At 35.2% G+C, this 12,510-nt stretch overlaps 1 protein-coding gene across 4 annotated transcripts in view; it reads left to right on the top strand.

The window, feature by feature from the left end:
* Rgl (Ral guanine nucleotide dissociation stimulator-like) overlaps positions 1-11,022 on the top strand; it is a 164,403-nt gene extending 153,381 nt beyond the window's left edge. For 3 of the 4 annotated variants that reach the window (XM_089651595.1, XM_089651594.1, XM_089651593.1), the window contains 4 exons: positions 2,613-2,748; positions 3,087-3,263; positions 5,243-6,539; positions 7,512-11,022. In XM_089651595.1, coding sequence (XP_089507721.1) covers positions 2,613-2,748; positions 3,087-3,263; positions 5,243-6,539; positions 7,512-7,651 — 1,750 coding nt within the window. In that variant the 3' untranslated portion in view covers positions 7,652-11,022. The remainder of the gene's footprint in view (positions 1-2,612; positions 2,749-3,086; positions 3,264-5,242; positions 6,540-7,511) is intronic. The other variant, XR_016305789.1, reaches the window with a different exon arrangement.
* The last annotated feature ends 1,488 nt before the right edge of the window (positions 11,023-12,510 follow it).

The raw sequence follows: 12,510 nt of genomic DNA, 5'->3' as shown, positions 1-12,510 counted from the left end.
TATCGGGGTCAGTTATGTACACCAAATGATGTAGAAAAATGTTGCCAAATGCCGCCATCTTGGATCTCTATTTATGAATGAGTCCTTTCATCATTATGCAACATCGCGCGCAAAAAATCGCCTTGTTTGAATGGCGTTACGTCGACAGAATCCATTAAACTCATTATTATTTGCGAAGATCGGAATGCTTTCACTGAGCGTCGGGTTCATCTCATTATTTCACGCGGTATTATTAGAAATTCGAAGTAAATATTATCTCTGTATCCTCGAAGTTGTCAGAAACAACAAATCAAAAGCAATGTAAATTGGGGTTTCGCTGACTTTCACGTTTTGCCTCTGGGCTTTGAAAGTCAAATGCTAAGTATACTTACAAATTTAAACCGAATCCTCTTGGATAACTTTAGACATCACCCAGTACTTACCCGTGAGTGACATAATCAAGATATCCGTTTCAAAATTTGAACTGATGGATTAATATTGATAAAATGGTTCCATGACAATTCAACACACTTTTAAAAAGTGATATAAAGAAATTAGAAACGATGAAAAAAAAAATTTAAACCTAACCTAACCTAACCTACTTAACCCAGTTAATAAAGTTTTTGTTTGATCACTTTCCATGACTTTATATAACTTTTTAAAGATGTGATGAATTATCATTTTGATGATTTATCCGGTCACCGATAAAATTATTCGAATGAATCGAAATGTTGAAAGTTCATTTGTACAATGATTAGTAATCGAAATAGTGGTTTCGATATAATGGCTCGTACATGATAGATCTAAGTGTTGTTGTTATCGAAGGTGTCGTTTTTTTAGGAAGCATAACTTTTTCTTGCTGTTTTTAGATTTCATTCGATTATAAAATGTTTCGATTATGCCCATCAATATCCAGTGCCAAAGAGACTTTTATGATTTACGCAATTTGAAACCACAAAAAAATTACGGTTGATCTTTTTTGTCCACTTTTACTTAAGCAAAATTAAAATTGTTAGCTGAAAGATTGACTTGAGCGGTTTTCTTCGTAGGTATATAAAGTTTTCGGGTAGAAAAAAATATTGACTACAATATATTTTTACTCCCGATGAAAGTAGGTAAATATCATTGAACTGAATTCTAAAAACCGACTGAATAAATAAAACACCCACACCTTAAAAAATAAAAGCCTTCCATGCAGATTTGAATGGTACCAATGTCGCTACTGACAGTAGGTAGCTATTGACTATTAGATCGAAACAGCCAATCAACTTTGTGTGTTCTGTCTCTTACACTGCCTGACATCGTATTGACCATTTCATTTGATTTTGATTTTGTACTGAGATACCCAATTTCTGAATTTGAAATTCTGACTTTTTTATCACGAAACACGCTCATATTTATTTTATGTACCTACAAATCATTATAAATATTATACATATTATTATTGAAGATTTTTACTCCATTAATTATCTATCATCCGTCATATAAATCGGTCTCGTCATTGTCTTACCGTGCTATTTATTAAGGTTCCATTGTTGGTTCGCGTCACAAATCCGTCTAGTCATTGTCTTACCGTGCTATTTATTAAGGTTCCATTGTTGGTTTGCGTCACAAATTCGTCTAGTCATTGTCTTACCGTGCTATTTATTAAGGTTCCATTGTTGGTTCCCGTCACAAATCCGTCTAGTCATTGTCTTACCGTGCTTTAAGGTTCCATTGTTGGTGCGCATCACAAATCCGCCTAGTCATGGTCTTACCGCACTATTTATTAAGATGGATGATTAAATTGTAAAGTTAAATTAATTACTGCAATTCGCTAACAAATTTCGTACATTGTGAACTTCCTTCGATAACAAAAGCTGACATTAAATCCTTTAAACGCATTTCAAAGTTACTTTCCCATTCCCAACTCTAAGGATACTGTCATAATATTTATAAAATTCAATAAATAAGCCATATTTATGGATCGAATGTTGTAAGGCTAGAGGAAGACTAGGAACCAACCGTCAACTATTCAGGTCTGTTTACTAAACATAAACACAACTATTTCAAATAATGTTACGATACTGAAAGAATTTTCCAACCTGGAACGAAATATTAGGTCTTAGCCATTTATGTTCTTCAAGTTGCTTCCCTTAGGTTTCCTGACAACCCTATTCGACTCAAAATTCCTGAGTACACTAAAACAAAGTTTAAAAAATGTTTTAAAGTGTTTAATATTTTGTTTTAGTTAAAAAATTTTTTTGCTAAAATTAACAAAATTAAAAAAAAAAAAAATTATTTCTCCCATTTTAAAAACATAAGAAGAAACACAATAATATACACGTCTTTTGTCATGAACAGAAAGGGCGTGATTTATTAGTAGTAGGTCGCTAGCCTTCGTTGCTGACTTGCTATGTCGCGCTCGCTTCCCGCTTCATTCCGGATGCTAGGGAACGGTCTTTTACTTTTGATCAAAAGTTAGCATAGAAGTAATGTTAGTAGAAAAACAGAATTATTAATGGGAACACTATCTGTGTGTGGGGATTGTGGGGAGTCAAAATGTTAGAGTTATGAAGCTACATATAATCTTTTATTCGCTGCTGCGATAGTGAATCCTCTGTACTAACCGCTGATGTCCGGTCTCCTTTTAGAACCCTGGTGTCCGCCCTGCATGTGTGGCTGGACAGCTACCCAGAGGACTTCCGCCAGCCGCCGCTGCATTCTGTTCTGCACCAGCTCATCACCTTCACCAAGGTCTACCTTCCGGGCTCCGAGCTCAATACCAAAGTAAGTCACAATCGATACTTTCTCACATTCCTCTCCCATGGATATAAGCCTCACGACATACCCCAATTGGGGATACCGTAGTCCCACTGGCTTCAGTTGGAAGCAGATGGCATCTTTGTGCGGTATTCACTTAAATTAAAAATATATTATTATTGTTTTATTACTGCTGGCTATAAAAAAAAGACCATTAAAAAAACAAGTTAAAAACATACGATACACTAACACTCCTCTTGTCTCTAACACTGTTATCTAATAATAATGGCATTTGCGATTCTCGACTTGAACGAGCCGCATCTCTTCATCTAGTTTACGTACTTATGTTTTTCCTGTATTTGCAGGCATCATCTCGGTTGGAGCAATGGTCAGGCGATGAGTGCATCTTGCCGCCCCCCGAGGGCTGGGACGGGCCATGCCTAGCGCCGGGCATGCGGCTGGCGCAGCACCATGTACATGCATACCGCTTCCCTGACGTGCCGCAGACACACTTCGCAGAGCAGCTCACCAGGATGGACATGGTAATGCTCTCATCCACTGAATATCCCTTTGCAATCAGAAAATAATTTCCGAATTGTGATGGGCCACAACTAGTAAAGCTCTTAATTATGATCCATTAAGCCTCTACGACTTACTGGTTGAAAGATGTGCGTGTGAAGGTATCCTACACCAACAGCTTCCGGCATCGCGATCGACACCAGTTCTATTCCCAAACACAGATTTTTTAAAAAACGATTCACCCTCGTATGAAGCCGGTTGTAAGAGGCTAAAGAGAAACGCCTTTTATAGCGTGAAATTGTTGCCTCTTCAGATACGTCAGCAATAATGTGGATTTCCTCTACTTTGCTGACCTACGGGTGACAGTCAACCGTCAGTTGTCAATCAGCGAATTGATTGACAACCGCCGATTGTCAATCAGCGAATTCTAAAATATTTTTTTTTTTATATTTAAAGTAAATCAAATTTTAAAGTAAATGTAATTTTATTATTTTATGAGCAGGCAGCATTCTCCTGATGCGCTCATATCTGATTTCACAATAAGTTTAACAGTAATCGAGTTACATAATTTTTTAAAATAAGTTAATCCTTCTTCTCTCCAAATAAGAATCCAATTGGACTTTAAATTGGTTCATATCAGTAGAATTGATGACATGTTGTGGAAGTTTGTTGTTATTGGAAAAAGGAACTGTAACACAACATAATAACTCAACAATCACAATAATTGTCTTACATTTTTATAATAAATTCTTATTTAACGATCTTCCACTGAATATTTTATATTTGCTAATGGACAAGATGAGACATAATAAATTCATTCTTTGCCACTTGTATTTAAATCAGCTTAACCCATTTCCCACCAGCGCATAATATTATGTTTAATTAGTCTATGCCTCCACCACTCTCTGTTTGTTTCTTTGCATTACGTATAAAGGCGGATCTTACTAAGGGCATGCGGGACATGAACCCAGGCCTCTGCTCGGAACTCATGGCCATAGATAGGCTCGCCGAGAAGGGGGTATAAACAAATAAAATCTTTGGGGATGCTGTGAAAATGGTTCACTCTGAAGACACAGGACCTCCCAAACTCGGAGGGGGCCCGGCTAGGGTCCAAAAATGATACACAGAAATTAAAGACACAAAAATATTTCACATTTTTATGTAAGCGTAAAATATTGCTTGTGCAATGATGACGGACTTAGCTAACATTGGATTGAATATGTGACGCTTGGGTGAGAATCCAACGCATTTGTCCACTCAGCTACTAGTGAGTTAAGCCAATATGTTTTAAACAATAGGTACTAAAAGATTTCCATTTAAGAAAATGCTAAAGGGTTTCCATCTAAATATTGTTGGAATACTGACTTTACGATAAATAAAAAATGGAAACCTTTAATGGTTTGCTCTCTAAAATAATCCGTGTCTTTGTGAATGTTTTAATTCATTTTCCACTCCCTTCACCCACACCATATAGGTACTCCAATCGGAGATACCATGTAAAAAAATTCATCTGCGGCACTTTTCTGTGCATTTGTAACAGTTATAAAAAATTTTCCACTACCTTCCGTTCTTGTCACTTACTCCAGTTGAGGATACTATAGTACCACAGGCTTTGAAATTATTGACAAATCGAACTAATGTGCGGTATTCACTATTTTAATAACACATTAAAAAAATTATATATTTAATTTAATTTAGTTTCATTAGGAATTTTGGCCTCAAACTAAAATTAATTTTGTATTAAAAAGGCCACGTAGCCATTGAAAATTTTCATGGAATTTTTGTATGCCCCCCTCCCTTCACCTCATATACGTTTGCTGACTGCCTTTTGAGTCTTAGATCCGCTCCTGATTATGTAGTTTAAAAAGAAAATGCACAATAGTCAAATAAGAGTGTAGTGCACTCCCGTTGGTCTACAAATGTGAAAACTACGACCAATATACTTCTTGAGTTTTTTCAATAAGTAAGCTTGTTTATTTATTAATTGTTTTTGTATTTTCAGGAGCTGTTCAAGAAGTTAGTCCCACATCAATGCCTGGGAGCTATTTGGTCACGCCGAGATAAGAATAGATCCCACGAAGCAGCTACTGTTGTGGCCACTGTAAATCAGTTCAATGCTGTTTCGTTCCGTGTCATATCCACCATTCTCATAGAACCCAAACTGCGGCCTCAAGACAGAGCCGACATTATATCAACGTGGATAGACATTGCGCAGGAACTAAGAATACTCAAGAACTTCTCTTCCCTAAAGGCTATCATATCTGGCCTGCAGAGTAATGCCATTTATAGGCTACACAAAACGTGGGCAATTGTGGTTAAGGAAAAGATCGAACTCTATGATGAATTAGCTAGGATATTTAGTGAAGAAAACAACCAATGGGCGCAGCGTGAGCTACTCATGAGAGAAGGTACGGCCAAGTTTGCCGATACCGTCGGGGAGAATGATAAACAGTTGCAGAAAGCTTTCCAGAAACACAATATTCGAAGTGGCAACATCAGCCACGGGACCATTCCGTACCTGGGAACATTTTTAACGGACTTAACCATGATTGATACGGCCATTCCTGACACCATTAGCGACGGTTTGATTAATTTTGATAAAAGAAGGAAAGAATTCGAAGTATTGGCGCAGATAAAATTACTTCAAGGTGCCGCCAACGCATACCATTTGCCCGAAGATCCGATGTTTGACAGATGGTTTGACTCTATTTTAGTTCTGGATGAGCGAGAGTCATATCACATTTCCTGCCAGATTGAACCTTCTGCCACTCTGCCCAATAAGGACAAGAGGCAGAAAAAACCTCCCAATGCTTGCCCCCCGGGACATAGGAAGAATGATTCCATCGCCAGCACCAGTTCTAGTAACAGCTCGCAGTTCTATTGCGACCTCGACCACAGTACGACTTCCTCTAAGAATAATAGTTTAGATAGACAAGCTTCCCCATCGCAGATGTCCAGTGGAAGCTCCAGCTCCTCGATTCCTTCGTTGGACGTGTCTTTATCGAGTGCAAACAGTGGAAATTCTAAAACTTTGCAAGTGCCAAAACTTAATAAGACTTTGAATAATCATGTTGGTACATTAAGTCCCAATCATTCACAGAAAAGTAGCCCCGACTTTTATATTATCAGAGTGACTTATGAAACTGACAATGTTGAAACGGACGGAGTGGTGATGTACAAGTCTATTATGTTAAGTAATAACGAGAGGACGCCTCAAGTTATTAGAAATGCAATGCTAAAGTTAAATTTGGAGGGGAATCCTGAAGAATATACACTGTCACAAGTGCTCCCTGAGAAAGGTAATTATTTTAAAAATTATATACCATTGACATCACCATTTTTAAACGCAACAAATTTTTTTTTTTGCCTCACATGATTTGATTTATTTTATTTTTTGCTATGATTTTTTATCTTTAAATTTCACCAAAATATCTTTATCGTATCAATCATATCGTAGTTATGTACATATGTAGTGACTTTCACCAAACGATGAAATGAAGTATGATTTTGAAATCACTGTAGCCTTTGAATATATTGTGTAACTTTCCTGAACCTGAACAATCTATCGAGAACTTAAAGTCAAACGACGTTATTTACAAAAAAACATGCAAATAATTCTAGATCTTAAAGTAAAACAAAGTTATCTGTACATGTAAGTTTTTAGATTCTCACGGCCAAAAGCATTAAGGTGGAAACACATTATTAAAACCCGACGCGACCCGATGAAACGCGATGCGTGTTGAGTCGAATCAAATGTATTGTTTTCTTATGACCAGAATCACACTATGAACATCCGACGCGACGCCATGTCGGGTGTTCATAGTGTGATTCTGGTCATAAGAAAACAATACATTTGATTCGACTCAACACGCATCGCGTTTCATCGGGTCGCGTCGGGTTTTAATAATGTGTTTCCGACTTTTTTGTTGTTTGTTTTTGGGGTGTTATGCCGTGTTGCGCTAACTCCTTCTTTAGCCGACGTTTCGGACAGCGTTGCAGTGTCCATCCGGATCTGCCCTGATGATGGACACTGCAACGCTGTCCGAAACGTCGGCTAAAGAAGGAGTTAGCGCAACACGGCATAACACCCCAAAAACAAACAACAAAAATTATCTGTACATATTTGAAAAACATATCAATAATTCGAGGGCAGTCAAACATATCAATTATTAGTATTGATCGGTATGTATTTATTGTTGTTGAAAATGTTGTTTGACTTAAAAACCTCGCTATAATCTAGAAAGTCTAATAATGAATTATTCTCTTCCCAGAAATGATGCTGCCATCCAACGCAAATGTCTACTATGCGGTCAACACAGCGTACAATCTGAATTTCATCCTGAGACCCAAAAGATCCATCAACTCCACGGAGAGTCCAGCAAATGGCAGAGCTCACAAAATCAAGAAATAGTCTCTAATATAATCATTACATTTATGTACATAATCAGATTGGCTGACGAGATGTGAGATTATGCCAGTGGATAGTCTGTTTTATATTATGTATATTTTTATCTCTTTGTATATATATTTTTGTACAAGTAACTTTAGCGCATATTTTAGTTTCTAAACATCTCATAATAATAGTATACAAACATCACATCGTGCATGCATTTGTTAGTTCACAATATTGGTGATATTTAAGTGTTCATTGTTTGCACAGGCTATTTGTAGTTATTGTGTAAGATTTACAAATGTGTGCAAATGGTTGAGTTTTCTTGTGAAGAAAACACATTCACGCCTTTGTTTTTATTGAAAATGTGTTTTAACAATATGGAAAGCATTTGTACAAAACATTTAGCTGCCCTCGTTTAGGAGGTATTTCCTCCGTGTCTTATATTGTATCTTCCTTAGGAAGGTTATATTGTATCTTCCTTAGGAAGGTTATATTGTATCTTCCTTAGGAAGGTTATATTGTATGGTGTGTTTAATCACCATTTGGAATGCTTTAACTTTTTCAATTTGATATTTTTATTCAATTGATTCTGATTGAAAAACCAAAAAGCAAACAATGTAGCAAAGAGTAGGTAAGATATTTTTGTATATTCATATTTATCCTAGAAAATGCTTTTAAAATTAAATTATTAAAAAATGTAAGCATAAATTAAAATGAAAGGATGCGATGCCATTTATACTTGTTGGCATTTAGCAGAAGGTTTGTTGGACCAATGAATGTGACATTTTAATATGGTTCTTTTGGTGACCAGCTAACTCATTGAAATGACAATTCAATACACCTTTAATCAGTTGTGACTGTGGTGACGTTCGTGATCTTGAGAAAAAAGACACACCGAAAAATCTTACATAATTTATTCCAAAGCTGCATACATCAAATATAAAGTATTTTCTAAAGCAACATTTAGAGCAAGCGTGATTCTAAACTTATTCTTCATATAGTATCTTTGTAGATAAGGGTCAAAATCGCTTAGGATAATTTCATCGATTTTTGTATGCAGGACACCGGGTTCCCATCAGCAGTTGACGGGTTAAAAAGTGAAATAAAGTCGTGAAGGTGATGAAACAAAAACTAGGTTAAATAGGTTACGTAGGTAAGGATTGCTTTTATTGTCTTTATTTCATTTTTTAAAGGTGTGTTAAATTGTCATTTTGATGAGTTACCATGGAAGAAATTCTTTTGAATTGTTAACTAAGTTAAACAAACTGAAACTGATCTTGTTGTTTTTAATTATAATTTTATTTATGTTTGTTCCCCTACTTTAATAGTATGGTTGTGTTAATATTATTATTCACAGCATTTATATTTGTAAGTTTTTAGGAAACATAACCTACAAAACACTAAACTTATTAGAAATAATATTAACTGATGATATTGCCAAGTTTACCAAGTATTATTTAAGTGAATCTGAAAACATACAAATCTTAGATTTAAAAAAACTTGTTTTGTGTCCTGTCCATCCCTGCAAATTCATCTTGGTGAATTGCAAATTGTATTTTATAATGCGGTTATTATTTTTCAGTAGTGAGATAAGTTGTTTTCACTGTTATCAGGGCAAGAAGTTGGGCAATTGACCAACGAGAAAATTTGAAAAAATCTACCTTTAAAAGTTTCTTATATTTTGTCAACCAGCAAACTAAGACTTGTATGCACTATATTAATACATATAACAATAACAGACTTAAAATGGATCCCATGTTTTTTGTACTTTTTCAGATTTTTTTTAATAAAATTTAAGGTTCTCGTGTCTATGAAAATTTGCCCAGATAAGCACGATTTGGTAATTTTTTTTTAGCAGTTTTAATATTACATCTTACTTTTTTAAAATATGTAATGTTCAATTTTGAAGTAAAATTACAATGTCTTTTTTGACCTCAAACATTTATCGGTAAATTTTTTTGACAATGTTTTCGATATATTATTCATTCTTCAAAGTTTTTATCGACATTTGGCACTTATAATATATGTAATAGTCCCAGAGAGAAGTCGTATGTGACTTCACCTTTCTAGTATCTTCTGTCTTTTTCGTTTTCATACAAAACGTTTGAGAAGGGAGAGGACGATCGTCGATGATGTGCATACAACCTCTGGCTGGGACTACTGTAGTGCAGTTTAAATGGGTATTCTGAGGCTAGTTACCTTCCTTAGGAGTTAGCAATGGTTTGAACTTATTAACCCATTGATCAACAACAGAAAAATGTGTGCAAATTATCCGTGTCTCCGATACATGCATTTGTTTTACTTAAAAAAATATATTAAATATAAATTTAAAATAAAAATTGTAACTGTCAATAGAGTCATTGTTAAACATTGGGAATGCGTGAAAAAAATCTTTTTTTTATTGCCACCTGTTAATTATTCAAACATGAGAGGCATCTAATGTACTGTTAAAATAGCTTGAGTAGAAATGGTTTAATTAGTGATGCAACAATTCGAACTTTGGCAATTTCAATTAGATTTTAACAAATAAAATTTTAGACAGAAAATAAAAGCAATTTGTTTTATTAATTTAAAAAATAGGTACAATACAGTGAATTGAAATAATAACTAAAAATATATACATAATACAACATGTCGCTTTATTTTAATCTTTAGCATTTTTGATAAATGTGTTTCAACATATTCAATTAAAATTATTTTCTAACTAATGTATGTGTAACATTCTGCTAAAAGCACATATCATCGCTCTAGTTCGTTTTTGTCCATCAGACCATTTTTGGCGAAATTGAGTTAAGCATGTTATCAGAAATCATTTATTTATACGATAAAAGTGAAAAAAAAACAAAAAATTATTAACTTGTTTTCTAGACGCAGTTTGTCTTAAGTCCACCAAAATTAAAGAACATTCCAAGTGTGTTTATCCGACACTTTGTCCGACATCCAAATTAAAAACGTGTTTTCTGCGTAATTTTAAATATTTGGAACGAGTTTTACTTAAAAATAAAAATTTCTATCACTTTAAATCATTTCAGTAAGCTAAAAATCTAATTTCATTGTATATGCGTTTTTCGTAAAAAAAACTTTGAAGCGCTATTTCTCCTGGTTTACATTTTGGTGTGTTGGATAAAAACGAACTAGAGCGACGTTATATCAAACAATTTTTCGAACTTGAATTTCCGGTAACATTAATTTGTGTCAAAATGTAGTTTTCTTTGTTCTTATTGCCTCTCGTGGACAAATATAATCTATTATGATTTGTAATATTATTCGCAAATGTTTTTCAGGTTTGAAGAGAATAAATATATATATATATATGTGTTCCCTCAGATATAATTTTAATATCATAGTTGATAGTCAATGTGACAAATGTGTACTTAAATACTTTAGAAATATATGATTTACCTTTAAATTACGATGGTTTTTTTTAACCCGTTTTACCCTTTAAATCAGTGATTGGCAACCTTTGACCTGTGGATTGTTGAAGACTAAAAAACTGGCCCATGCCCATCTGTAATAAAAATAAAGCATCTTTACTTTCTAGAGTAGCTTATAAATAAAAACATTTTAATAATAATAAAGGTTTTCCAATGGCAATAGCATACAAATACTACGAACAAGAGCTTCAAGTCTCTTCTATGTGCTTCAAAGTGAAGAAGATTGCTCCATAATTCACAAACCTCTTTGGGTCACTTTAAAATTGGAAGATATTTTTAAGAAGTATGACAAACTCATAGTGATCAATACCATCATCTGAATTCGAGAAGTGTTTTATTCAGAAAGAAATAAATGCACCTCATGTTTATACTTAGGTACGAGGCGTATCCAGAAAGTAAGTGTACTGAATTTTTGTAGGTTACAAATCTTTTTATTGAAACAAAAAAATTACATGATTACCGTAGTACATATGTAAGCTATTTTTAGACATAGTAGCCATTCCTCTCAATGCAGGTGGTGAAGCGGGGTATCAATTTTTGATGCCTTCCTCGAAGAAGTTTCCCGCCAACCCCTTCGTCCACTTGTCCACCTCCTCCTTTACCTCCTCGTCGGTTGAAAACCTTTTTCAACCCATGTACAGCTTCAGGGAGGTAAAGAGATAATAATCTGAAGGTGTTAGGTTAAGGGAATGCGCGGGGTGGTTCAGGATATCCCATTTAAACGAAGCAAGCAGTTCCTTCGTGGCGTTGGCCGTGTGTGGTCTGGCATTGTCGTGCAGCAGGCTGACTCCCTTTGTCAGCATGCCTCTCCTCTTGTTATGAATCGCCTTCCGCAATTTTTTTAGGGTCTCACAGTATCTTGCAGAGTTGATGGTCTCCACTTGAGGCAGATATTCAATCAAAATTATGCCTTGACAGTCCCAAAACACGGATGCCACGATTTTCTTGGCTGAAATTGTGGTTTTGAACTTTTTGGTGAAGAGTGAAGAGGTGAGAACCGTTTTTAAACTCGCGATACCACTTGTACACACTCGTACAATTCATAGCTTTATCACCATATGCAGTTTTAACCTCATTATAAACCTCAAACGGAGGTTTTTCCTTCCAAACGAGATAACGGATGACGCCGCGTATTTCGCATTTGACGCGAGATTAGATTGACATTTTTCACAAAACGTGTTGTCGCGTTGACACTTCTCAACGTACTGACCTTGAACAGGTCTCGTTGCGGAGGGGAAGAGTCAGGCTACACGTAAGTGTAGCCAACATATCGAAAATAAAATTCATTCGGTCGTGAGAGCCTCAGTACACTTACTTTCTGGATATGCCTCGTATATCATGATCATTTTCTGGCAACTTTGGTCATTGAAAGAAATATGTTTCAACAGTGTACATATGGCAACGTCGGTATTGTAACATAGTGATAATGAAGAAGTTACCTCA

This window comes from Hesperophylax consimilis, chromosome 4 (assembly GCF_061612785.1).
Source record: "Hesperophylax consimilis isolate HC1 chromosome 4, BYU_Hcon_1.0, whole genome shotgun sequence".
Taxonomy (NCBI): Eukaryota; Metazoa; Arthropoda; class Insecta; order Trichoptera; family Limnephilidae; genus Hesperophylax; species Hesperophylax consimilis.
The sequence above is the reverse complement of the archived record's forward strand: the minus strand, read 5'-3'. Positions and strand labels throughout refer to the sequence as shown.